Genomic DNA, 27,546 nt, shown 5'->3' with positions numbered 1-27,546 from the left:
ATTCTAATGCTGTCACTTTGTTTACAAACGCTACTCATATAAGCTGCAGCATTGCACCGTGAGTCAAATGCTAACCTTGCAGGTGTTAATGCTGCCACTTTAATTCCAGAATAGGTGGAGGAAGAGGAAAGCATCCGACCTCACAAATTATATTAGGACTAAGATGTGGAGGGGTAGTGAGGAATTCATAAAGAATTGTGTGTACTTGATGGTGAGATTCAGCCTCTGATATTACCTTAGGTAAAAGGGAATTGGTCCAAGAGGGAGATTTGTTTCCAGATAAGAGTGTGAACATACTGGCTTTTTCTGTGCTTTTTGTAAAAGTGCTTTTGGCCAGAATCCCCTTGAGTGGAAAATTTTTGAAGATGATATGGTGGTTGGTGTTATATTTATTACCTGCCGATGTCTTGATTGGTGGTGATATTTCAACTATGTTTAATCAGGGAATATCGTGACCAGGTCACAGGAAAAGAATGGTTCTGATGCAGGTTCCCTGCATGATGTCAGTGAGGGGAATTGTGAACAGGCTTGAACAGTGGTCTCCAACCTTTTTATGCCCAAAATAACTTTTTGAATCTAAGGATCTGTCCCACCCCTTCACCAAAGCCCCACGCTGGTCACTCCACACACACACACACCCCGGAGCTTGGGGTACAGGAGGGGGCTCAGGGTGCAGAAGGGGTACAGGGTGCTGGCTCAGGAGGGGGCTCAGGGCTGGGGTTTGGGGTGCAGGAGGTGGTTTGGGATGCTGGCTCACTATTTGGATTGCAGGATTCAGGAGCCACATTCATGAGGTTTATAGATGAAGTCCTACAGGGACTAGCTAGCCATTTTCAGCAGTTCTTGACAAGATCACATAAACCATGTGGGAATTGTGTTACATAGGCTTAGAGAGGCTAACCTGTCAGTTTCTAAATGCAAGCCTCAAAGGTATCATACCTGGGACACAGTGCACAGTGGGCTGGTTTGCTCTGAGCCTATTAAAAGCTGGCCTGCGCCTACAACAAAGAAGCAGGTCCAATCCTTTATTATTTTTAAAGGGGTTCACTGATATTGTTGCTCCCATAACAGACCTTATAAAGAAAGGGAAGCCTGACAAAGTGGTGTGGATGGAGGCCTGGGAAAAGGACTTCCAGAGCATAAAAGAAGCCTTATCTAAAGAACTTGTCTTAGCCAGCCCTGATTTTGAGAAACCATTTCTGCTATGCACTAATGCTTCCAATATTGGATTTGGAGCAGTGCTAATGCAAAAAGGAGAAGGTGATAGAAGACACCCCAATTCATGTGTAAACAAGAAACTGACACCAGTGAGCAAAATTATGCAACTATTGAAAAGGAATGTTCTGCAATTGTGTGGGCTGTTAAGCAATTTAAACCCTATTTGTACAACAGAAGGTTCAACGTATTAAGCAACCATGCACCTCTCATATGGTTGCAGAGAGCTAAGGGAACCAATTCCAGGTTGCTTTGTTGGAGTGTAGCCTTACAGGAATATGAAATGAACATAATTTATATTAAAGGCAAAGGAAATGTAATGGCAGATGCATTGTTGAGAATGGGGAACTCCTAAGATGCACCCAGCAGTGTCTGGGACACCCTCTTCTACATCAATTTTGCATTGGGGGTGTGACCATGGAAGGTGACCATGTTTACACTAAACCACTGTTGCACAATTGTGATAAATCTTATGCAAAGTATGTCATTTAATGTATTATCCGAAAAGTTGTCTGCTATGTACGATTATCCTGTTTATATGCATGTGTCTTCGTATATGAAGTTATGAAACTGCTCTAGGTTTGTATCTCAAACCTGTTGTGTTTCTGGGTAACACCTCCAAGACAGATTTACATTAAGGCTAGCCAGCCAGCTTGATGGCCCATTAAGGACAATCAGCTCTTCCAGGGACCCCTCCCAAGGTCTCTTCTTCAGGCACATGTAGGCAATGAATGACTCAGCAAGACACACGTGACCCAGGACTACTGTTTGTGCCAGTAACTTTCCATGCACATGTGCTGTGGGTATAAATTGCAGACTGGGACAATGCTCTTTGTCTTCAATCCTGCACCATTTCACTGGACTGTGATTTTTGAACAAGGAAGCTTTGAACGAAGGACTGATGACCACCAATCAGGGCCGGCTCCAGGGTTTTTGCCGCCCCAAGCGGCGAAGAGGGGGAAAAAAAAAAAAGCTCCACCACGCCGCTTTCTTCTTCGGCGGCAATTTGGTGGCAGGTCCTTCCCTCTGAGAGGGACAGGGACCCTCCGCCGAATTGCCACCGAAGAGCCGGACGTGCCACCCCTTCCCCTTGGCCGTCCCAAGCACCTGCTTGCTCAGCTGGTGCCTGGAGCCGGCCCTGCCACCAATCTTTTTGCGTGATCCAGAGAGACATATTTCAAGGTAGCAGAATTACCATCTCTGCTGTTTTCCTGATCCACAGACTCTGAAATCAGTTGTAAAGTATATGATTCCTTAAACCATTTAATAACTTTCTTTTCTTTCTTTTAAAATAAATCTTTAGTTAGTTTACTAAAGATTGGCTGCAACGTGGTATTTGGTGAGATCCTGAAAGTACATGTTGACCTGGGGGTGAATGTCTGATCCTTTGGGATTGGAAGAACCTAACGTGTGATGAATTTTGGTTTTAAGAATCTTTCATCACTAAGTCCAGTTGTCTGGGTGGTAACCAGGGGCTGGAGTGCCTAGGGGACTGTTATTTGTCTCTCTGTGAACTAGTACAATGATACAAGAGCTCACTTTTGTTACTAGCTTGGTGAAATATTATGATGGAATAAGCCACCAGTTTTGGAGTGTGTCTGCCCTGTTTTTTTACAGTCTGTCCTGAATTTGGCACTCTCAGCTGTGACCTATACCAGGCAGCGTGACAACCATTAATAAATATTTGTTCGCCGGGTAGATGCTTATAAACTGTAATCAAGGCTCCCCTTAAACTTCTCTTTCTTATGCTAAATAAATTGAGCTCTTTGAGTCTATCACTATAAGACATGTTTTCTAATCCTTTAATCATTCTTGTGGCTCTTTTCTGTACCCTCTCCAGTTTATCAACATCCTTCTTAAATTGTGGACACCAGAACTTAACACGGTATTCCAGCAGCAGTTGCATCAGTGTCAAATATGAGTAAAACAACCTCTCTACTCTAGATTCCCTTGTTTATGCCTCCAAGGATTGCATTAGGCCTTTTGTCCACAGCATCACACTGGGAGCTCATCTTTGGCTGACTAGCCCCCAGAGCCCCCAAATCTTTTTCAGAGTCACAACTTCTCAAGATAGAGTCCCCATTCTTTGTTCCTAGATGTATGCATTTACATGCACCCACCACATTTTTGCTTGCACCTAGTTTACCAAGTGATCTGGATCACACTGTATCAATGACCTGTCCTCTTCATTATGTACCACTCCCCCATTTTTGTGTCATCTGCAAACTGTATTAGTGATAATTTTGTTTTCTTTTAGGTCATTAATAAAAAATGTTCAATAGTGTATGAAAAAATCCAATCTCTGCGGAATCTCACTAGAAACACACCTGTTCAAAGATAATTCCTGTTAACTTTTTTTTGAGACCTGTCAGTTAGCCAGCTTTTAATCCATTTAACGTGTGCCGTGCTAATTCTAGTTTTTTAATCAAAATGTCATGTGGTATCAACTCAAACATCTTACAGAAGTGTAGATATATTACATCATCATTATTACCTCTATCAATCAAATTTGTAATCTCATCAAGAATGATAGTTTGACAGTATTTACTTTCCATAAATCCGTATTTATTGGCATTAATTATATTACCCTCCTTTATTAATTGAGTCCTGAATCAGCTATTCCATTATTTTGCCCAGAATTATCTTGCTCCTTAGCCAGCTCTTTTAAAAAAACGTGGTTGCAAGTTATCTGGAATTCTTCATTTAAAAATATTTAATATTAATAGCTACTGTTTAACATCCTCCTGAGACACCAGTGGAATGGAGAGAGTGTTACCATAAAATATGATTACATCATCTGTTTTTCCCCAAATACAGGACAGAAATATTTATTGAACACTTCTACCTTTTCTGCATTATTATTGACAATTCTGTCATTTCCATCTAGTAATGGTCCAATATCATTGTTAGGACTTTTTTTGTTCCTAATATATTTAAAACAAAAGCAAAAACAAACAAACAAAAACCAACTCTGCTGGCTATACATTTCTCCTTGTCCCTTTGCTTCCCTTATCAATTTTCTATAATTCTTAGTTTCTGATTTATATTTATTACTATCAACTTTTCCTTTCTTCCTTTTGTTATATACATATTTTTTATGGTTGCCTTCATTTCCCCACTAAACCAGGTTGATTTTTTTTAATACACAGGGCTATAATACAACACACACCCAACGCACACACCCACCATGCTGGTCTGGGTTTTATTCTCTTGGTACATTATAAATGTTCATGTTCACTTGCACCTAAATTACTATTAATTTTTAGTTCTGTGATTCTTTCCTCTTCATCTGTCAAGACAAGGTATAATATTGAATTCCCCTGTCTTTACTGTTTAGTAAATAAACAAACTTCAGAATGACACCTGAAAACATCCTCTTCCTTGTGATAAAAAGCAGCTGCTGTAATGTCTTTTCATGCTAATCTCAAAGCTTTTTAACAGATTAAGGTCTCAGTCCCACAACCCACTACTCACATGAGTAGTGACTACTCACATGTACAAAGTTTCTTGCATACTTTCATATTTGCAGGATTGGAACCGTAGAAGATTTAGTTACTGAGTGTCCTAAAATCCAACAATATTTTATTTAATTTTAATTTTTAACAATTAAATTATTAGAGAAATCCTAATATTCAAAATAAATAACCACTTTAATGCTGTTAACCTATGGGGGGGGGAAATTCTTTTGGAAGAATTATGGGCTTTTAAAAAAAATTTGACATCACAGAAATAGCATGCTGGTACAAATTATACTACACAGTTGACTGACTGTTAACTGATCTAGAAAAAAATCAAATTCCCTAAAACTATACTAAAATATGTACAGCAATGCAAAGTGTACTGATCTTAAACACAAAACATATTGGCACCACCTTGTTAAAAATGCGTATTATAGTGATAAAAAATCTGGGATCCCTAATGAAAAGAGACAGCATGGTTTTATACAGTCTGACAGAAGGATAGTACAGTTCTGAGATTAGCGGCTTGAACAAAAAGCTGGCATGTGGAATTGCAGTCTTTTTATATAATGACTTTTGGCAAATATCTCCTTTAGGACCGAGTGGAAATGTTGTTTGCCAGGAGAAACTTCTTCTTGAGTAATGGCCAATCACTACGCAGTGATGAAGGATGAGCTTCGAGTGAGAAGCCCGCAAAAGCCAGTTTAAATTATTGAATCAGAAAAGCAGTATTTTTAACAATGATCACTCTGACAAACACATGACCCTGGAATTATAGCTGATTCAATGTTTAAACTAGGGTGGATTTGTACTGCAGGAGGTTATTGGAGTGTAGAGTGTCTCATCACTCTTTTCCATAAAATGCCTTATTTTGCAAAACTCATTTTATTACTCTTTTGCTTTGTCCTTCTTGTGGAGAGCAGAAAGCACAGGAGGAGGAGGTGGACAGGTCAGCTGGAGGTGCAGAAGGCAAGGTAAGGAACCTTAAAATATATAACTCTCTTGCTCTCACTACATATACACTAGTGAAAGTATCAGAGGGGTAGCCGTGTTAGTCTGAATCTGTAAAAAGCAACAGAGGGTCCTGTGGCACCTTTGAGACTAACAGAAGTACTGGGAGCATAAGCTTTCGTGGGTCAGAACCTCACTTCTTCAGATGCAAGTCTTGCATCTGAAGAAGTGAGGTTCTGACCCACAAAAGCTTATGCTCCCAGTACTTCTGTTAGTCTCAAAGGTGCCACAGGACCCTCTGTTGCTTTTTACTAGTGAAAGTAATACTGTATAGATGTATACAGTCAGTTCAGTTAGATGTGTACATAAAATTTGCCTATTTTAATTGTATATGTGACTAGCTTCTACGTCTTCTGAATAACCTTATACAATCTTTACTGCTATCTTCAGATTTAACTGTAATTGGTCATGTTTCTAGCAGCTGTCATTGGTAACCTGGCCATTGATTGTATTTTAGTGAACACAGTCTCAGACATGCACACACAATACTGTAGATACAGTAAGAATTGAAGGTAGATGTAGAACAAGGGTTCAGCCAATTCAGTTTTAAATATCCTCCCAGCAATAACACAAGGCTTTATTTGAAATGAATCTTTCAAAGTGCCTTCTATTTTCCTGTGGTTGTTTATTTAAACATCTCTATTATGCAAATCCACCTGAAAATGCATTTCATTTTCTCATGAGAACTTGTGGGGTTTTAGTTAGTGTGCATGGTATTCTTACTGCATGAGAGTATATACTCTATCAGCTTTGTAAAGTTATTCTGCAGATACATTTTGGAAAAATTTTGGAAAATTTAATATAACTTTTTATAGTATTAATCAGGCAAGTGTGCACCAAAGAGGTAAAGGTCTTAGTGAAGTTTGTTAGATTTAATATTACTGAGACTGGGGGCGAGAAGAGATTTACATTAGAAAAGATAAGCTTCCAAACCTGCCAAGCAGTCCAGAGAATATTATCCCTTTTTGTATAGAGTTATGTCATCCAGTGACAATTATATCTTAGACGATTGTTTGCTAGGTTAAGAGCTTGAAAATAAAGTTGGGTTAATCCATCTTATTAAATGGAATCACTCTGACTGTACACAGTCATCTTTTTATTCATTTTGTATTGTTTGGCATGGCACTGTGAACATACCTTTTTATCTACAGAAAGTGCTGAGATTCAGTAGACATTTTGCAGCAAATGTATTATGAAAGAAGCAGAGAGGCTAGTATTGTCTAATATTACTATTGGTATTTAATGCAGACTATGCAAGCACATGTTTTTAGTGACAAAATTTATTCTCTAATTTAGACATCTAGGGCCTGATGCTAAACCATTTACACCAAAAGGAATACTTTGCCACTGACTTCAAAAGAATCTAGTCCTTACTGAATGTAAATCTGAAGCATGCTGGGCTTTCTTTCAGAATATTTGTTTGCGAAATCTAATGATTCACCATTAGTACTTGCGTGGGATTCTTTCCTATATGGTTGAACTCTACCTTGAAAAGTTACAAAGCAGCATAAACTGCTAATACACATTTTTACAGTCTGAATATTTCTCTTTTAAAAAGTACTGCCACTCTCTTGGTTAATAAGTTGTTATTGGAAGGTTTCTCTCTTCGCAATTATTCTTGACATTTATTAAAATAAACTATTACCTACCCCCACTGACTTTTGCAAAGTTGTAATAGTAGAGAATTCAAGAAATAGTCAAACTTTTTCCCTAAATACATGGATTATGCACTGTAGAGGACGATAGATATTACTTGGTTTACTGTGAATTAATGATGTATAACAAACAATGTGTTAGCCAATGAAAGGATAAATCATTATATTTCAAAAGTATAAGGAACAGTTTTTATGTCTTTCTCCACAGATGTTAAATAACCACCAAAACTATATTTGTATACTACTTAGCATAGACCACTATGTCCTTGTGATTTATCCATATAAACTTTCTTAATGCATTCATTTAAATGTATGTAAAATGAAGTTTATTTAGAAACCTGAAAATGAGAATCACATTTCTTTTTATTTATAGACATTTCTGTAGTGCTCACTGTTAAAAACATTTTATACAGAGTTAAATAGTAACAGTAACTTAAATATTCCTGATTATTTTGTACTGCAAAACTCTGGTTGTCTTGTGTTTAAACCAAACCTGTGCTGAAAATTGCATGGTGCTGGACTTTTTTGCCTGCAGTCAAATGAAACCCAGTTTCAATGTCAGATTGCCATTTCTTATAGAGAGAAACAAAAATAAATGGGTCTTTTATTTTTTTTATTTTTGTACCTGCCTCATGCATTCTGCTTTGTATTTCTCTTGCTTCTTTTTCTATAAATACATTAGGCAAGAAAAATATTTTCAACTATTGGAGTCTATATTTAAAAGTTTTTCCATTTTCCATCTTAGGTAAGGTGCCGGTCAGTGTAGTATATGTGCATACTAAAAAGCCATGTATGTTAATAGGAGTCTTTACATGACTTCAAAGGCCTTTGGTTTTGGCTCTATTAACCCAAAAATCTTTCTGCTCCATAGTTTGTGGTTTGATGACTTTTTAGAGTGTTATATTCCAGGATCTTAAAGAACTTTGTTTAATATTACGTGACCCCCTTAGTTCCCAGAATAATGAATATTAAAGATGGGTAAACTGAGACACAAAGCGATTAAGTGATTTGGCTAAAGCAAAACAGCAGAGCAGTGGCAAAGCCAAGAATAGAAGCTCGCCCCTTGGCTCCTTGTCCTATGTTCTATGTACATAGCTTCTTCTATCATTTTAATTACATGACACCAAACACAGCTATTTTAAAAGAATATTAAACCAATATTATTAGAGTTGCAAAGTCAAGCACTCAAAAGTTGGAAAATTCCTGAATTAATAGGGTGACCATCCGCACCATTTTTAAAGGGACAGTCCCATTTTTTGGGGACTTTTTCTTATGTAAGTGCCTATTATTCCCCACCCCCTGTCCCGTTTTTTCACAGTTGCTATCTCCCTTGTGAGTATGCATTATGATAGTCTTTAATTACATGATTACAAGCTATTTTTTTCACAAGGCCTCTGCCTCATTCAGTTCACAGAATGGACTGGGATCAATATTTTTCATCATTGTTCAACGTGTGGCATTAGGTCTTATTTATTGCATACTATTCAGACCCTGCTCTGAAGACAAAATTAATAATTTCCTCATAGGCTTTTATATGGTGCTCGTCACTATAGTATCTGAGTGTTTCACAAACATTATTGAATTTATCTTCACAAGATCCCTGTGAGTTGAGGGGGTGATATTATCCCCGTTTTACAGTTAGGAAACTGAGGCACAGAGAGTAAAATCAAAAGTATCCACTAATTTTAAGTGCCCAATTTGAGATACCAAGGACCTGATTTTTAAGAGTACTTAGCATTATACAGCTCTTTATTTGTTCAAATCACAGCCACCATTGACTTCAGGTACAGGTCTGTGTGCTCAGCACGTCTTCAAATCAGACCCCAGGGTCTCAAGTTGTGTACCCACCCAGAAAATGAGGAACACACAATTAGTGACTACCTGTGAAGAGTTTGGTTAAGGTCATGTCTACATTGCAGCTGGGAGGTCTGATTGGTATGAGGAGCTGACTAGCTCAGCTTGAGGTAGCACATAAAAAATAGAGTGTGGATGTTGTGGCACTGGCAGCAGCTTGATCTACCTGCCTGATCTTGGACTGAGAGGGTTGGGTGGAGTTGGGCTCCAGCAGCTGGCCCGAGCTGCCCCCAGTGTTGCAAAATCCACACATTTAGCATGGTAGCTCGAGCTGAGCTAGTGTGAGTCTGTCTGCCCATGATGGGAATCACACCTCCCAGCTGCAGTGTAGACATACCCTCAGTGACTTGCTCAGCATCATACAGGAACTCTGTGGGAGAGGCAGAGATATAATCCAGTCCCCCAGGGCAGCATTCAGCTGCCTTAACGGACGAGACCAGGCTTTCTGTCATGGTAATCCCTTGCCTCATTCACTACACACCTCCCAGCTTCTACAACAAATGAAACGAGTCTTACAGATAACAGTCTCCTTCACTACACAACCCTGATTACTCCCTATATCAGGTCTATTCTGTGCACTGAATGAGGGAGGGGTCTTGTTGGAAAGTAGTTTGTGATCATGTAATTAATAATGTTCCTTTAACATAGTTTTTGTGTGTAATTTCCCAAGTTATTTGCAATTACAAAGTTACAAAGACATTGTAGGCTACTTAGATTTTGCAACATCTATGCTTGGTAATTTTTCACAAGGATGCATAAGAAGCCCAAACCACTGTTAGACTGAGAAGAAAATTGTGGAATTTCTTCAGTAAGAAAGGAATCAAAACCACCCATTTGATTGTTTGAAGTTTACTGAGTTATTATTTATCATTCTTTTTATGTAAAATGAACATGTGATGAGTGGGTCAAAGGGAGAATATATAATAATCCATATGTCTTTCAGCAAAGGCAAAACCAGGGGCTCATAACTAAAACGGGCCTAGAATTGCTAACATAATAAAGATTTGAGATTTCACCAGTTTTCTCAGAAACAGAACACTAAATGAACTGCAGAGTCAAAACAGTTATGGAAGTCAGAGTTACACCAAGGATCAATTTGGTGTATTCTGTGTGGTGTGGCAGAGCTCCTTCTCTGGCTTGGTGGATTCCGTGCTTCCTCTGAGCCGGGGGCTGGGGAATTCCTCTCTCCCTTGAATTTCCCCACATCCCTGGGTTTACTGTCTTCACCTTGCCAGAGCAGAGGTTCCTCCCAGCCTTCCTGACAGGCGAGGGGAGCCTCTTAGTCTCTGGTAGCTCCTCCGGCTGTAGTGGCAGCAGGCCAGACACCCAGTTCAGTCTCTCCCCTCTGGTGGGGTCTCTTCCCCCAAACCTCTAGGGCCCAGAAGGGCTGTACGCCTGGTTGGGCAGGGTTTCCCCTGCTTTTCACCTGTGAGATGTTCCTTCTGGCATTTGTCAGTGTCTGCACCATCCAGCTCTCCAGTAGCACACCTGCTCCCCACAGTTCCTATTGCACGTGCCTATCTGACTGGAGGGGAGGCTTTTAACAGGTTCTGGCAGGTCCTTGATTGACCCCATATGTCCTAATTAACCTGGAGTACCCCTGTTCAATTACCAGGGGAAAAGGGACCTGCTTATCCTGGGGCTAATATACCTGCCTTCTACCACTTTCCTATACCCCCTGGAGAAGGGAGGGACCCTATGGAGGAGGGGGCACAGGGCCTGAAATGCTTGTGCACTCAGGTCCATGTCTTCCACCTCCAGGCCCTGCAGAGACTCCTTTATAGTGCAGATAGCCGGCATGGAGCATGCTGGCACATGCCTTCCTCTGCTGCCTCCGAGGGCTCCAATCTCGAGCGGGTCCTGCAAGAGGGCGCTCCCCACCCACCCCTCACCCCAGGCCTTCTGGATCTTTCATCCTGCCCCATTAGCCCTCCCAGCCCCCTCCTCCTCCTCATACCCCGAGCCAGCTGCGTGCTCTGCAACCGGTTTGCTTCCGAACCGCACCAAGAGAACAACTGTACATGCTCGTGCTCCACACGCTTCATTTCCCCACCCTTGCGTCCTGTCCAGACACCAAGTGGCGGGACCTATTACCAGCTCTGGAGGGTGGGGATCCCCGGTAGGCCAGCTTGTATTCTACCCTAGTGTGGTTGCCCGCCAGGGATATTAGCTGGCGGCTACTACATGGAGCCGTGAGCACGGGCGTGTACCTGGTATGGTTCACCTCTATCCCCAGAACCCGCCCTTTCTGTGGTGTATCTTCAGTGCGCCAGGTTGCAGCCCCTCTTCCGGCTCCTCCAGAACCTCTTATTGAGGTTCTGGCTGCACTTTTCCCTGCACCTGTTTATTTATGCACACCCTATTCGTGGCCCCACGAAGTCCAGGGACCGCCTCGTGAACCTCCTCCTGGCCATGGCCAAGTGGCTATTTATAACACCAGGAAGAGGAGGTTGGCTGAGGGGGGGCGGTGTGACTGTAGGGCCTGTTTTCGTTCCTTTATCTGCTCACGCATCCAGGCAGAGTTCCTCTGGACGGCGTCTGCTGGCTCCTTGGATGCCTTTGAGGAGCAGTAGGTGCTGTATGGGGTTCTCTGCTCAGAGTCCTTTTCAGGTTCCCTAGTTTTGACCCTTTGACCCCACGCCTGCTCCTGTTTTTTCCATTGTTGTCTCCTGAACTTTGTTGAGTTCTGGGCTCAGTAGCTCCTCCCCATGCTGGGGGAGGGGCTTTTAGCTGTGGGCGGGCTTACGCCTATCCACTTCCCAGCACCCAATAGGACTACTCTCCTATAGCTGTCTGGCCTGACCCCATCTCAATAGATGACACACAATACAGTAAAAGACAGGTTTGAGACATTCTTTTGGGATATAATGATCCTGAGAGTTTGGTACCACTGATGTATGTTTTTTTTTTTTTCTGCCAAATTTGACACCTGTTCCTTGAAGGTTCTCTTAGATAAGTCATTGATCATGTAAATTTGACCTGTCTTGCAAGTACACAGGGAATAACTTTATACTAGGGCTGTCGAGTAATAGCAGTTAACTCACGCAATTAACTCAAAAAATTAATTGCGATTAAAACAATCGTGATTAATTGCACTGTTAAACAATAGAATACCAATTAAAATGTATTAAATATTTTTGGATGTTTTTCTACATTTTCAAATATATTGATTTCTATTACAACACAGAATACACTTTATATTATTATTTTTGATTATAAATATTTGCACTGTAAAAATGATAAACAAAAGAAACAGTATTTTTCAATTCACCTCATACAAGCACTGTAGTGCAATCTATCGTGAAAGTGTAACTTACAAATGTAGATTTTTTTCGTTACATAACTGCACTTAAAAAAACCCAACAGTATAAAACTTTAGAGCCTACAAGTCCACTCAGTCATACTTCTTGTTCAGCTAATCACTAAGACAAACCAGTTTGTTTACATTTATGGGAGATAATGCTGTTAGTTTCTTATTTACGATGACACCAGAAAGTGAGAACAAGCATTTGCATGGCACTTTTGTAGCCAGTGTTGCAAGGTATTTACGTGCCAGATATGCTAAACATTCGTATGCCCCTTCATGCTTAGGCAACCATTCCAGAGGATATGCTTCCATGCTGCTGATTCTCGTTAAATGTGTTAAATTTGTGACTGAATTCCTTGGGGGATAATTGTTTGTCTCCTACTCTGTGTTTTACCCACATTCTGTAATATATATTTCATGTTATAGCAGTCTCGGATGAAGACCCAGCACGTATTCATTTTAAGAATACTTTCACGGCAGATTTGACAAAACGAAAGAAGATACCAATGTGAGATTTCTAAAAATAGATACAGCACTCAACCCCAGGTTTAAGAATCTGAAGTGCCCTCCAAAATCTGAGAGGGATGAGGTGTGGAACATGCTTTCAGAAGTCTTAAAAGAGCAACACTCTGATGTGGAAACTACAGAACCCGAACCACCAAAAAAGAAATTCAACCTTCTGCTGGGGGCATCTGACTCATGATGATGAAAATGAACATGTGTCGGTCCACTCTGCTTTGGATCGTTATCGAGTAGAACCCATCATCTGCATCGACACATGTCCTCTGGAATGGTGGTCAAAGCATGAAGGGACATATGAATGTTTAGTGCATCTGGCATGTAAATATCTTGCAACGCTAGCTACAACAGTGCCATGCAAATGCCTGTTCTCACTTTCAGGTGACATTGTAAACAAGAAACGGGCAGCATTATCTCCTGCAAATGTAAACAAACTTGTTTTTCTGAGCGATTTGGCTGAAGTAGGACTGAGTGGACTTGTAGGCCCTAAAGTTTTACATCGTTTTATTTTTGAATGCAGTTATTTTTTGTACATAATTCTACATTTGTAAGTTCAACATTCATGATAAAGAGATTGCACTACAGTACTTATATTAGGTGAATTGAAAAATACTATTTATTTTGTTGTAATTGAAATCAATATATTTGAAAATGTAGAAAACATCCAAAAATATTAAAATAAATGGTATTCTATTATTGTTTAACAGTGCAATTAATCACGATTAATTTTTTTAGTCGCGTGATGGCCCTGTTTTGTACACATTAAGTAGAGCCCTTGAAGTCCAGGGGACTACATAGACGGGCAAAAATACAGGCATATGTGATTATAAGGCAGGGGCCATTATTTATAAATAATTTATCAATCAATATAACTGTCCACTGAAATTTAATCTGGTGTGTCTATTTCTGCATCTGGAATACTGTGATTCAGTGACATTCTGTATGTCTACCTCTCTGTGCTTTCCTTTTCACCCCTCAATTACAATCTTCAACAGCCACACTTGGAAAAGGATGGAGTCTCTCTTTTTTCCAAATGCTGAATATGATATTAATTTAAACAAAGCACTATGGAAATGGAGTTTGATTTGAACTTTGGTTAGTTGAAAAGAATTGGCCAAGATTTTCAGAAGTGCCCAGGGATTTTGGGTACCCAACTTGAAATATCTAAAAGGGGCCTGATTTTCAGAAAGTCCCGAGTATGCGCTTGGGGCTGGGCATCCAAAAAGTGAGGTACATAAAACCACTTGTGAGTTTTGAATATCCTTGCCTATTTGTTTACATTGCTGGGAAGGCTTTCTAAATTGATGTTCTTCACTTGAAATGCATGTCCGGCTTCAAGGGAAAATGAGATTATTGTTGTTGGTACATTTTTCTAGAGTAAATTACTTTCCGAATTCTCATTTAAAGCAAATTGCTCAGAAGAGTAATAAAGTTAGTGTATGGGAAAGAAGATTACTAACGGCAATGATTAATTTAAAAAGTTAAAATATTGTGAGTATTGTACACCTTAATTATGTTTAATCAACCTCGAGTTTCATTTTACTATGGTAATATCCATGAAGAATTAGTTACAGTACCTAATATTAGTAATGTGCATTAGATACTGAAGTATTAACTACTGCTTGGTATCAGTATAGTACAGTAGATACCGAAGGAAATTGGAGGGCTACAAACCACAAACCATCAGCATGTTGCAACACAAGCCTCAGCATGCCATGCTCTATTTGCATGTGGCTCTCCTTTCGGTTGAACAAGGTCATGTAGATGGTGTATCACAAAACATCTTGCAACTACAAAACAGCATTGCTCCTGGAGAAAATAGCAATTTAAAAACAAAAAACCCAATGGACAGAGAGAGACAGATGCATGTGGTTGGCAGTGATGTCAACAGAACCACAGTTTGAATGGTTGATTTCTCCTTGAACCCAAGTACAGTTCAGATCATAACAGTTATTCATCTGCTGTGATTAACATAGTGTCTATTTCTTTTGCACAAATGCTTGTATTTTACATAATAATATAATTTACCATTGTACAGAACTTTGTATCCCTAGATCTCAGAGCACGTTACATAGAATGTGTTGAGAGCACAGACTAGTACTTGTGAATGGCAGTGGCATCAAAGGAACCAAGTTCTGAGTGACATTTATACCATTATTCCCCCATTTGGGTCATATCATTGTAAATTGGGAGATGAAATGACTTGCCCAATGTCACACAAGTCAGTGGCAGTCAGTAATGTCTAAGCCCTATTCCTTCCTACCATCCTTTGTCTGTATAATTGTCTATATAGATCGTAAGTTTTCCAGAGCTGGGATCTTTCCTCCAGAAGAACCTGTAAAGCTCCAAGCACACATTTAGTTCTGCGGCTCTCTGCCGTGATCAGTGGCCAAACGGCATTTCTAGTGCTGAAGGCCACTGTGCTGTATCCTTGCACTCAAACATACTGGCCCAGTTCTGCTCTCACTTATACAGATGCAGCTCCCATTGATTTCATCATAATGATGGACAGTGTACAATATACTTTTTGCTCTCACAAGCCAAAGATAACCTCATAACTCATACGTGGCAGAGAGTGAAGTGAAGCCAAGAGTGGGATATGCAAAATCATTCCTAAAGCATTAAAAAAAATTTTAAACTTTGTTGCCTGGTGTAACACCCATACCAAAAGAGAGTTTCTCTGCAGAAAAAGCATCCTTGTGTGACCTTTATTTAACACTATAATTGTCATTGGTGTTGCTGGTGGTTTAGCGTCTGATGGGTGTTGGGTGGATAAGGAATGCAGGGTCAGGACCACAGTAAATGAGGTTTGATTTACTGATAGTTTGCATGATCAGTGTGACGATTAGGGACTGGGGAGAACAAGGGGTGTAAACCCCAAAGAATATGCAATTGATTCAACTGATTGTATACAATATTACTGTACTATAAAAGGGCATTGAATAAGGTATTTTATGAAAGCTGGTGATTAATATTATTGTGAAGTGTATGTATGAACACTATATGAAGAATTATGGATACTAACTAAGATTATGCTTTAAGGTCTGTGACCAAACAAAGGGGGAAACCGGTTTTCTCCCAGATAGAAGGGAAGGCAGCTATCTGTGTCTCCAGTGCATTTTGGAATCAAAACAACAGAAACCTCATTTATATACAGATCAGCTGGGTGGCGGGAAATCAACAGGAAGGGAAGACCAGCAGGAGATCATCCTGACTCTGGGGACAAAACAATGAGTTTTGGGAAACATTAACAGAAGCCTTTTTGTCATCCATCACTTTGGGGACATAGAGAATTGTGAGCCTGTGAAAGCTGGATCCCCTCGCCTGAAGGGAGAGGATGCTGGTAACTTGATATAAGTAAGAAAACTGCTTAAGCAAAAATCGTAACTTGTTAAGATGAAGTTTTGTCCCAAGAAAGTTTTGTTTGTAACCATTCCAGTCTCTTTTCTCTTGCTGTGTACCTCTTAAATCTCTGTTCTTTGTTAATAAACTTATTCTTGTTTTATTACAAAATCATCTCAGTGCTGTGAATTGAAGTGGAGTGTGAGTCTTCAGCTAACCTAACAGGCTGATGTGTGCCGCCTCTTTGGAGGCAGCTAACTTCATAACTTCCATTAGTGCCCAGTGAGAGGGGCTGAACTCTGCAGGGAGACGTCCCAAGGGAACTCGGGAACTGGAGTTTACTGATTGTTACCTTCAAGGCAAGGTTTGAACTGACACACAGCTTAGCAGCAGCAAAGTTCACTCATGCTGAAGTAGAGTAGAAACACGGGGACTCACAGTTCTGGGTGTCCTAAGCAAGACATCACAATGGGTATTACACAATATCAGGAACAAACCATATTCTACTTTATCTGTGAAGCAGACTAAAAACTTGAGCAACAACATTGATAACAAAATATTAGCACATGAATCTTTAGGTGGGAATATTAGCACAAAATATTCCCACCTAAAGAATCATAAAAAGCTTTAATTTTTGCAAGATTAAGGGTCACAGACACCAGCTGATCCAGGATATGTAGAACATGTGATAGTGAGCAGTGTGGAATACACTTTTATTTACACTGGTGAATGTCAATGCCCATGAACTGCCTTTGGATTTGTTTCTATCAGCTACTGGGGAATTGATACAGTTTTCCACACATTCTGAAAATAAAATTGCTCCCATCAGTTAGGGGCTGAATTCTCAGGTGGACTGCAGCAGTACTCATCACACCTGAAGGTAGGGACAAAGATGGCTGGCTGTCCTCTGGGATCCTAGAGACAGCAGGGGATTGAATTGGTCACTCACATTAATTAGCGAATCCTCACTGGCAGTTTAGCAACACCCCCAACATGTCCCCTAGACTGGGGAGCTCTGAGGGCTTTATTAGAGCCAGCTTAAAGCTGCCCAGAGATTCCCTCAATGCTCAGCTGACTTTACTATGTGTAAAGGAGAGATTAAATTTTGAATGTCAATCCAAGATAGTTCGTAGTTATGACAGATAGCCATGTACTACTTTTAGTACATTCTGCTCCATTTTGCATTTAGCTTCCACTGTACAACTGTAGCTGTGGTGCACTTTGTTATATAGAAAAACAGGAGATTCTGATCTTAGGGCTGCTTGTCTGCACTACTGGGAGATTGACACTGCTGCAATCAATGGAGCAGGAGTTGATTTAGTGAGTCTAGTGAAGATCTGCTAAATTGATGGCAGAGCGCTTTCTGGTTGACCCTTGTACTCCAGCTCCCCGAGAAGATTAAGGTAAGTCAATGGGAGAGCGTCTCCCATTGATGCAGCGCAGTGAAGACACCGGGGTAAGTCCACCTAAGCTACGTTATTCACGTAGCTGGAGTAGAGTAATTTAATTCGACTTACTCCAGTAGTAAATACAAGCTCTTAGTACTTCTTTTGTATTGGATTTACCAAGTGTGTTATCCTCTCCAACTTTCTGTACCTATTCTGGAAAGGTAATGGGGCCTTTATTTAGCAGTTTTCAGAAACTGTACTGGAGACAAGGAAGGTATTCACTGAGCATATTAAACTAAAATCATATTAAGAAATAGGTAATAGGCATTGCCATACTGCATCAGATCAATAGTCCATTTAGACCGGTATTCTGTCATGACAGTGGTCAGCATGAGACGCTGTAGAAGAAGGTGCAAGAAAACCAATAATAGACAATTATAAACTATTCTGCTTATAAAGAATTTTTTGTTTTTACCCTATCAGTGATTGGCTTATGCCCTGGAGCTTGAGGGCTTATGTTTCAATTTTTTTTAGATCTCATCCAATGTAGCCCTGGAAAGTTCTTATTATCCATATAAATGTCAAATCCTTTTTTTATTTTTCCTTGTTTTAGTTTTTTTGTTTTTAATCCTGCTAAGCTCTCGGTCTCAGTGCTATCTTGTGCCAATGAGAAGATAATTCTGACCAGTTATATATATAGTGACAAAGTTCTGTCCTTGACTCCGTGGGTCCTGCGTTTCCTGATGGATTTTTGCTAGCCTCAGAGGCTCACTGTGACCCTCCACATAGCCCTTCTCTCTCTAGAGGCAAGGGTCACAGTCTACTGAGCCATTTTCATCATAAGCCAGCAAGGGAGGTGAGGAGAAACAACCCTCCCTCACACAGTCTCTGTTGTCTCCCAGTATCAGTGATTAATCAGGGAGGGGAAGGGGAAGCCCGGGCCCACCCTCTACTCCAGGCTCCAGCCCAGGGACCCTAAACTTAGCAGCTATGAAAGCTGACTTTTTGGAAATAGAGCATGTACAATTCCCTGGGCTACTTCCCCACAGCAGCCCCCACTCAATATCTTCTTCACAATTACCTCAGGGCCTCCTTCCTTGCACCTGATATGGATTCATACTACTTAGTTCCTCCAACAGCACAACTCCCTCCTATAGCTCCTGGCACCCACCCTGCACTGACTAATTGAGAGGCTTTTAACTAGTTCCAGCCAGTCCTTAATTGGCTTCAGGTGTCCCAATCAATCTAGCGGTCTCTCCTGCCTTCTAGAAGAATCTTAATTGGCCCCAGGTGTCTTGATTAACCTGGAGCAACTGCCATTTGGTTACCATGGTACCAGGGATTTGTTTAGCCTGGGGCTAACATACCTGTTCCTCACTACTTTACTGTAGCGATCTGGCCTTGCCCCATCACAATATATATATATAAAATAAATAAAATTTGGCACTTTAAAAGGGCTACTTCCAGAAGCCAAGAACAATTATGAGCAAACACTGGATTTATTCCTCAACTCAACCAGAAGTTATGGGCTTGATGCAGGAACGACTTGGTGAAATCCTATCGTCTGCATAATGCAGGCAATCAGGCAATATAATCACAACAGTCCCTTCTAGCCCTAAAATTTTTGCATCTGAGTTCCAAGGGTGCTGTGTTTGTGGGGGTTTTTAAAATCCTTTTGTCAGTTTTAAATTTGTTGTCTTTTAATATCATTCAGTACTCCCTTGTTTTAAGTATTTTGAGAAATGTAAATAGAGAGCACCCAGCTGATTTTCTCTAGTATTCTTTGTTTTCTATAACTCTGCCATGTCCCTTCTTTCTCATCTCCTCATAAAAGTAAATGGTGTCAGTTTTTTCAATCTGTCCTCATGTTGGGAGTCTTTCTATGCCTCTAATCAGTTTGGTTGTGTATCTCTGGAGCCATCTATTTCTGCTTTATCTGTGTGAGCTGGAGTGTCCAGAATTAAATATAGTATTCCAGGTGAAGGTGTATCATTGACTTATATGATGGCATTATAATATCATCAGTATTGTTCATAATATTCTTATACAAAACTAACATTTTGTTTGCTTTTTTGGTTATTCCTTTGATTACTCATATCTTTGGAGTAGAAGGTTTTCACTGAGCAGCTCTACAATGATGCTCAGGTCTTTCTCCTGAGTGGTTAAAATTAATCAGAATTAACTGTGTATGGCTTACACAGAGGGAAGTTCAATAAACCCTAAAGTAGACAGTTATGAAGTAACCTTCCTCCAGGGAAAGTTTCCTTCTAACCCCTACCAGTTACTGTTTGGCTTTATATTCCTATCAAAACTCCTGTTTGTTAGAATTCTGGATATTCTTCTTGTTCATATAAATGTCGAATCCTTTTTTGAATCTTGTTAAGCTCTTAGCCTCAATGGTAGCTTGTCCTTGTGTTATGAGGCTAAGTGTTCTCGATCTACTTTCTCTAAAGCATTTATTTTTTGTATACTTTTATCATGTTTCCTCTTATCGACCGCCTTTCACAATCTTGCATGATATGAGAGTTTTTCCATGCCCTTAATCATTCTTGCTGTCCATCTCTGATTTTGCTATCCCCTTTTTGTGCAATTAACACAATATTCCTAGTGAGGCAGTACCACTGATTTATATACAGGCCTAATATTTTCATATTATGCTCTTTTTAGATGTGTGGCAATTCTCCAAAAAGGGCCATATTTTTGGAGTTTAACGTACCCACCCTACGCACACCCATATATCATTTGAAAACTTATCTTATGTATCTGTCGGTGAGTGATGATGTGGAGCTGTCAAGTGGCGCTGTAAGCCTTTAGGTGAGGTGAAACAATGGTACCCAAAATTTCATAGATTTCATAGATTCTAGGACTGGAAGGGACCTCGAGAGGTCATCGAGTCCAGTCCCCTACCCTCATGGCAGGACCAAATACTGTCTAAACCATCCCGGATAGACATTATCTAACCTACTCTTAAATATCTCCAGAGATGGAGATTCCACAACCTCCCTAGGCAGTTTATTCCAGTGTTTAACCACCCTGACAGTTAGGAACTTTTTCCTAATGTCCAACCTAAACCTCCCTTGTTGCAGTTTAAGCCCATTGCTTCTTGTTCTATCCTTAGAGGCTAAGGTGAACAAGTTTTCTCCCTCCTCCTTATGACACCCTTGCTTGCCAGATCAGTCTCACATTGAAGGTTGGGCACCAGCATCAGTAGCTTGCATGCCCATAGTTTGTATGGCATAATGGATAGATATAAATGTACAATAGAACCTCAGAGTTACAAACACCAGAGTTACGAACTGATTAGTCAACCTCTCACCTCATTTGAAACCATTAAGTACACAATCAGGCAGCAGCAGAGACAAAAAGAAAGCAAATACAGTACAGTACTGTGTTAAACGTAAACTACTTAAAAAAAAGGGCAAGTTTAAAAAAAAAAAAAAAGATTTGACAAGGTAAGGAAACTGTTTCTGTGCTTGTTTCATTTAAATTAAGATGGTTAAAAGCGACATTTTTCTTCTGCAAAGCAATGTTTCAAAGCTGTATTAAATCAATATTAAGTTGTAAACTTTTGAATGAACAACCATGACGTTTTGTTCAGAGTTACGAACATTTCAGAGTTATGAATAACCTCCATTCCTGAGGTGTTTGTAACTCTGAGGTTCCACTATACAAGAATTCCTAATGTAATGCTTCTCCAGTGGTAAGCTTTTGTACATACAATGTAGCATATGGTCTGCCTGGTAGAAGGTTTTAATTTGTATTGGCCTATAAATGCTGTACTAGCCTATGAAATATTCTAGAAACTAGCTTTTTAATTCAGTGACATTTGTGCACCAGAAAGTATTAGTGTTAGAGATGGCAATACACAGCTTCATATTATGAATATGCAAAAGCTATGAGAGAAAGATATGGTCTAACAGCAAGTAGAGAAGACAAAGTCCATAAACAAGTCCTTTCCTCTGCACTGAAGAGGGATGAAGAGCATGTTACAACTCTTATCAACCATATCATCAACATATGACAAACCAATTTGACCCTGAATCATCCAGAGATGCTTATCAATGCATCTACTGGACTACATGTAATATCAGATGTACAAGAGTCTCTGCTGAAAATAGCAGATGTTGGTGAAGAACAAATGGAGAGATTTGAGAGAGATGCACTTGATTCTGATGGGACATGTAGTTTCTTCAGCCCAATCAAGAAATCTGGCATCAGAACATTTGCCAACATGGCCAAGAAGATCAAATGTAAGGGTAGGTCTATACTTACCTCCGGGTCCGGCGGTAAGCAATCGATCTTCTGGAATCGATTTATCGCGTCTTGTCTAGATGCGATAAATCGATCCCGGATCGATCCCGGAAGTGCTCGCTGTTGACGCCAGTACTCCAGCTCGGTGAGAGGAGTACGCGGCATCGACGGGGGAGCCTGCCTGCCGCGTCTGGACCTGCGGTAAGTTCGAACTAAGGTACTTCGACTTCAGCTACGTTATTAACGTAGCTGAAGTTGCGTACCTTAGTTCGAAGTGGGGGGTTAGTGTGGACCAGGCCTGTGTCTGATAAGGGAGGGACAATCATAGCAACTAGCAGTCCAGAAATTGTTTTCTGCAGAGACCTGTCCTGAGCTAGATGCAGAGATAATGTTTCAAGATAATGTTCTTATGTCCCTCTTCCATGCTGATAGAACGATGAGAAGAACAGGCAAAACTGAATTAGGGCATCAGCTGGAAGCGCAGGCTGAAAGAATCCATGAGCTAAGACCATGCAACAAAGAAACCACTGTGTATATCAGAGATGCCATGGCTGAAATACAAATGATGGCTGTAGACAAATTCCACACATTGGATGAATTGGTTGCTGAATAGTTGAGGCAGGTCCTAAAAGGATTTGACAAAGCTAATTCTGTAATCAGTCATTGACAGATATGACAATAGTAACTCTGTGAAAACTGCAAAAAGACAGTGCTGGACAGGATCTAAGGTTGCATGCAAGAAATGCTAGGTGATTGGTGGATTCCCTGTGCCTCCATGGAAGAAGTTTCTAAACATGGCATCCAACAAGCAGTCACTTGTAAAATTCCTCTGTGATTATATGGTTCAAAAAGCACCCGAGAATATAGAAGTACATCCAGCACAGGCATTACTTCTTATAGGGGGCTTTTCCAATAGCAAAGTAGCAAATTCCATCATCCATAGAAGCACTGAAGAAGCCCAAGATTTGTACAGTACTCAAGAGTAAGTGCACACAAGGATGCTTCTGTATGCTCTATGTGCCTATATGACCTTTTGGTCTCTCGGCATGAAAGAAAGCATAATAATTCGGTCATCTGATACAGGTGTTTTGGTGCTTGCTGTTCATTCCTTTTCAAAAATGGAACATACAGATAACACATGGATTGAGACAGGGACCATTCCCAGGACAATTGATAAGCATCGCTTTATACCAGTGCATGCAATTTGTGACGCGTGCACACATGACTTCTGCAACATACTTCCAGGAGTGCATGCATTACCAGGATGTGACTCTGTGTTATCCCTATTTGGTATTGGAGGAAAAATCTGTGTTTAATGTTGTCAGAATAAAGGGAGCCTACCACTTGAGAGATCTTGTCATATTGGGAGAAAGTGATGGACAAGCCACAATTTCTGCAGCAAGGAATTTGATAGCAGTGGTGTATGACCAAAGCAAGAAAGAAAAGGAGACCCACAAAGACCTGAATTGCTTGCACCTCAAACAATCCATTAAAAAGGACATGTCACTGGCCAAATTCCCACCATGTCAGGACAGTTTTGAAGATCATGTCAGAAAAACATCTTGGCAAACCAAGGTTTGGATGTCTTCACGCATAGATAAACTAGATATTGAATCACCTTTGCAACAAGGATGGGAAAATGTGGATCATGAACCTACATCCTATATTCTTCAAGGGCCCAATGACATCTGAGCTTCTACAAAATCTTAGTTGTACCAGTAGGGGTCACTGCGCAGTCAGCTGTGTCTGTAGTCAGAACAATGTTCCCTGTACAGAACTGTGTAAATGCCAAGGCAATGAAAATCGTGGTAACCTATTCATTCTCGACAGAGATCATAATGATGAAAAAATTGATGATGATGATAACTAGAAATGTCACCAGCGCTATTACATTTCAATGATACTTGTACAGATTTATTGTTAGGTTTTCTTTTACATTGTTGTTGTGATGCTTTGAACTCACAAAGAAATCCAATTTTATGTCTTGCAATAATACACAGAATCATAGAAATATTTGCATTCATTTCTGTTAGTTTAAAATGATCATTTTTAACATGTAGATGGTGTCACTATTTATCCCTGTTTCTTTGGTAATAGCACCACTTGACAGCTCCACATCATACCTCATCTTAAAGTAGACATAATAAGATTTCAAATGATGTATGATGTGCATGTATGTAGAGAGGAGTACATGAAATTAATCAAATTGACTCTGTCTGCCGCTTGCCTAATACCAGTTTCCATGTACCACTGTGCTACCCACTTTGTTTGGTTGTCCCGAAGTTCCTCACCAAATTCTTTAATCATGAGTAATTTAATAATTTCAAGTCAACTACAAATTTTGCCACCTCTTCTGTTCACCTTTTCTCCAAGTCATTAATAAAGGTGTTATACAACACCGGTCCTGGTACAGATCTTGGGCCACCCCATTGCTGGCCTTTCATCATGGTAAAAATCCACCATTTATTCCTACTTTGTTTCTGCCTCTTAGCTAGTTTCCAATCCATAACAGTATTTTACACCTCACCCCATGATTACTTAGTTTCCTTAATACACCCCTTTGGTGAGAGACTTTGTCAAAGGCTTTTTGAAAACCCAAATCAATTTTATTAGCTGTTCTCTTTAATTTGCTATTTTGTTGACTTAAAGAACTTTAACATATTAGAGAGATACACTCTTTTCTTTTACAGAAGCCATGCTGGTTTGGCTCTATCATATCATGTTCATCTAACTGTTTAATAGTTCTGTTCATAATTATTATTTCAACTAATATACCCCCAATGAAGTAAGGCTTACACTGGTTTATAATTCTCTAGATCAGCCCTACAACCTTTTTCAAAATAGATGCAACATTTGGTACCCTCTAGTAGCACAGCTGATTTTAATAAGAGTGCTACTCAGTTAACACCCATGGAGTTGCGCATATCTGTAACTGAGCACAGAATATTGGCCAGTGTTTCCACCTGTTCATCATCATGCCCTAATTAACTTTATATGCAAACAGACAACACCAGTATTTAACACACATGCTGAGAAACACTTCTACTCATAGACCTGATCCTTACTGATTTCAGTGGATCATTCATGTGTTTATTTTTAAGCTCTGTTTTTGTTGGAAACTTCTCATCCTCATTTGGTATCTTTTTTTCTTGCATTCACTATTGCCAACATAGAGTTCCAATTCCTCCACTCAAGTTCTGCCTCTACCAGCCAATGACCCCCCCAAACAAATAGATTTAACTGTCCTGCCTCACCCCTTTTATTTTCTTAGTAACTCTCTGATCATTAATTGCAGCAGTATTTAGATCTTATAAGGTCTCACTTCCAGGGCAAAGGGGTTCAGAGATCTTAATTATTCTAATCCTTCCTCCTATATTGATGTGGAACTGTTGTGATTGCAGAATCGGATTTTCTCTTAGAGGTGCAAGGGACAGTTAGCTGACAGGACTATAATTGAATTCCCAGTGTATGCTGGTTGGTTAATTTTTTTAGCCCTTTATTCAGGGGCTTGTTGCTATCTCCTTACTGTGGTTGTAGTTTGTGGTATATTCCATTATATCTGAATGAAAAATGAATTCATTTTCTCACTTGCTATACAGGGCAATGGAGGACTAAGAATTAAGGTAGACTTCAGGTAGAGTGAGAACAATGCAATACTAATACCCTGGAGGGAATGGAGTGATTTTATTACTACTAAGGTTTATGGGAAACAAGCTTCCCCCGATCCACACGCACAGCTCCCATTGGTACAGTGGACTGAGAGCATCATATGACAGTGCATAAATATAGTCAAACAAAAGTGAATCTACAATAATGTCACCTTGATACTGTATGAAGTGTTGTTGTAGCCATGTCGGTTCCAGTATATTAGCAAGACAAGGTAATATCTTCTATTGAACCAACCTGGTGAGAGAGACAAGTTTTTAAGTTACACAGAGCTCTTCTTCAGGTCAGGTGTAGCTTGAAAGCTTGTCTCTTTTACCAACAGAAGTTGATCCATTAAAAGATATTACCTCACTCACCTTGATAGTGGGCAGACCTGTTTGAAGTCCAAGTCACATCAGTTTAGTTTTTAGATCGAACCCTATTTTTACTATAGTCAGCACAAAAGAAACAACGTAGCAGCAGAAAAGCAAATGCTTCCTAGCCTACCTTGAGTATCCTCAGCAAAATTACCTGCTACACTCTCATTCTAGAATCCTTTTGACAGTAATGATATCTGAAGTAGAAAGGGCACAGCCTGATTCTCAGAGACCATGCTGAAGTTGCAGGGCTGGCAGCGGAGAGAACCTTGTTAGACTTAGAAATGGACATTAAAAATATGGCTGTGGACTGTATGCATGGTAATTCCATGCTAGTAGCTGCAGCAGGGCATCCCTGTCTCCTCCACGCTGCCTCCCCCGCCACCATGCCCAGAAGTCCTGCTGCTCTCATGGTAATTCCGGCAGCGGGGAGCTGCTCAGACAAAACTACCATACATATTGCTACTCCTTAACATCGCATGGAAACCAGCGAGACAAAATAACTCTCATCCACTAAGGTGTCATCTTTTTAGAGTCACTTCGGGTACAATGATTACAGATCTGGCGTAACAAACAGCCCTGTTGTTCATCTTTTACAGCCACATCTATAAGAAGAATCATGACATGACCAAAACTCGGAAAGGAAAAACAGAACAGCTTTTGAGAGTCGATGACCACGATTTCACCATGAGGCCAGCTTTTGGAGGTAGGAATATTGTTCTGTCTATTTTTCAGTTAATTTGTTTTGGGAAAATATCTCTGAGCCAGATTGTTCTCTCCTACCTCTGTGTAAGGTGGAAAGAACCCCAGTACCTTCAGTGGATACTCCAAGGTAACTGTAGCAGACTTTGGCCTCCAGTACCCTAGGAGAACAGACAGACTCCTTTCTATCGGTAAGCTCTCCTTCAGTTGAGTAGTGCTTCCAAGAGCATGGATCTGGACCTTTTCTTAAATGATATTTCACTCTGCTTGAGAATTGTGTCTAGAAGGGAAGAACAGCTACAGTTATTAGTTGGATGTTTATTTCTAGTTGTGAAGAAGGCTCATGATAAGCTTCTGAGTTGACATGATTAAATCATAAAATAATTAAACAGATAAATCATCAGCCAGGTCACTCTGCATGCTCACAGAAGAACCAGAATAGTTTTGTCTAGTTGTAAACCTGATTTCTCATAACCTTGTACAACAACTTAGGAGGAGGAGGAACCAGGCCCACCAACACCTTTCCATCCTTTCCCCACTCATCAACCACAGGAATTTGCTTAGGAGCCACCCTCTTGATTCTAAAGGATGATCCCTGCTCGCTACTCCAGAGGTAGATCATGGCAGCAGTGGCGATGGCAGCCCTGACGTAATCCTCCCTGTAGCTGGTTCTAGCCCAGAAAAGCTACGTGGGAAAAAGAGCAGATGAGGGGAGAAGCTACTGCAGAGGGCAGAGAGCTAGTTCCTGCCACCACATATCAGGAGCCAGCAGATCAAAGATGCTCCCTCAGTCTTCCTAACAGACAACTAGGTTCTGGAAAG

The 27,546-nt window shown here is 40.2% G+C and overlaps 1 protein-coding gene across 1 annotated transcript in view; it reads left to right on the top strand.

The window, feature by feature from the left end:
* Positions 1–5,140: 5,140 nt before the first annotated feature.
* The window catches only part of GABRR2 (gamma-aminobutyric acid type A receptor subunit rho2), a 64,040-nt gene continuing 41,634 nt past the window's right edge, over positions 5,141–27,546 (top strand). The window contains exons 1-2 of the mRNA XM_042857579.2: positions 5,141–5,647; positions 26,622–26,728. Coding sequence (XP_042713513.1) covers positions 5,460–5,647; positions 26,622–26,728 — 295 coding nt within the window. The 5' untranslated portion in view covers positions 5,141–5,459. The remainder of the gene's footprint in view (positions 5,648–26,621; positions 26,729–27,546) is intronic.

Source organism: Chrysemys picta, chromosome 3, assembly GCF_011386835.1.
Source record: "Chrysemys picta bellii isolate R12L10 chromosome 3, ASM1138683v2, whole genome shotgun sequence".
In the NCBI taxonomy this organism is placed as follows: Eukaryota; Metazoa; Chordata; order Testudines; family Emydidae; genus Chrysemys; species Chrysemys picta.
The sequence above is the reverse complement of the archived record's forward strand: the minus strand, read 5'-3'. Positions and strand labels throughout refer to the sequence as shown.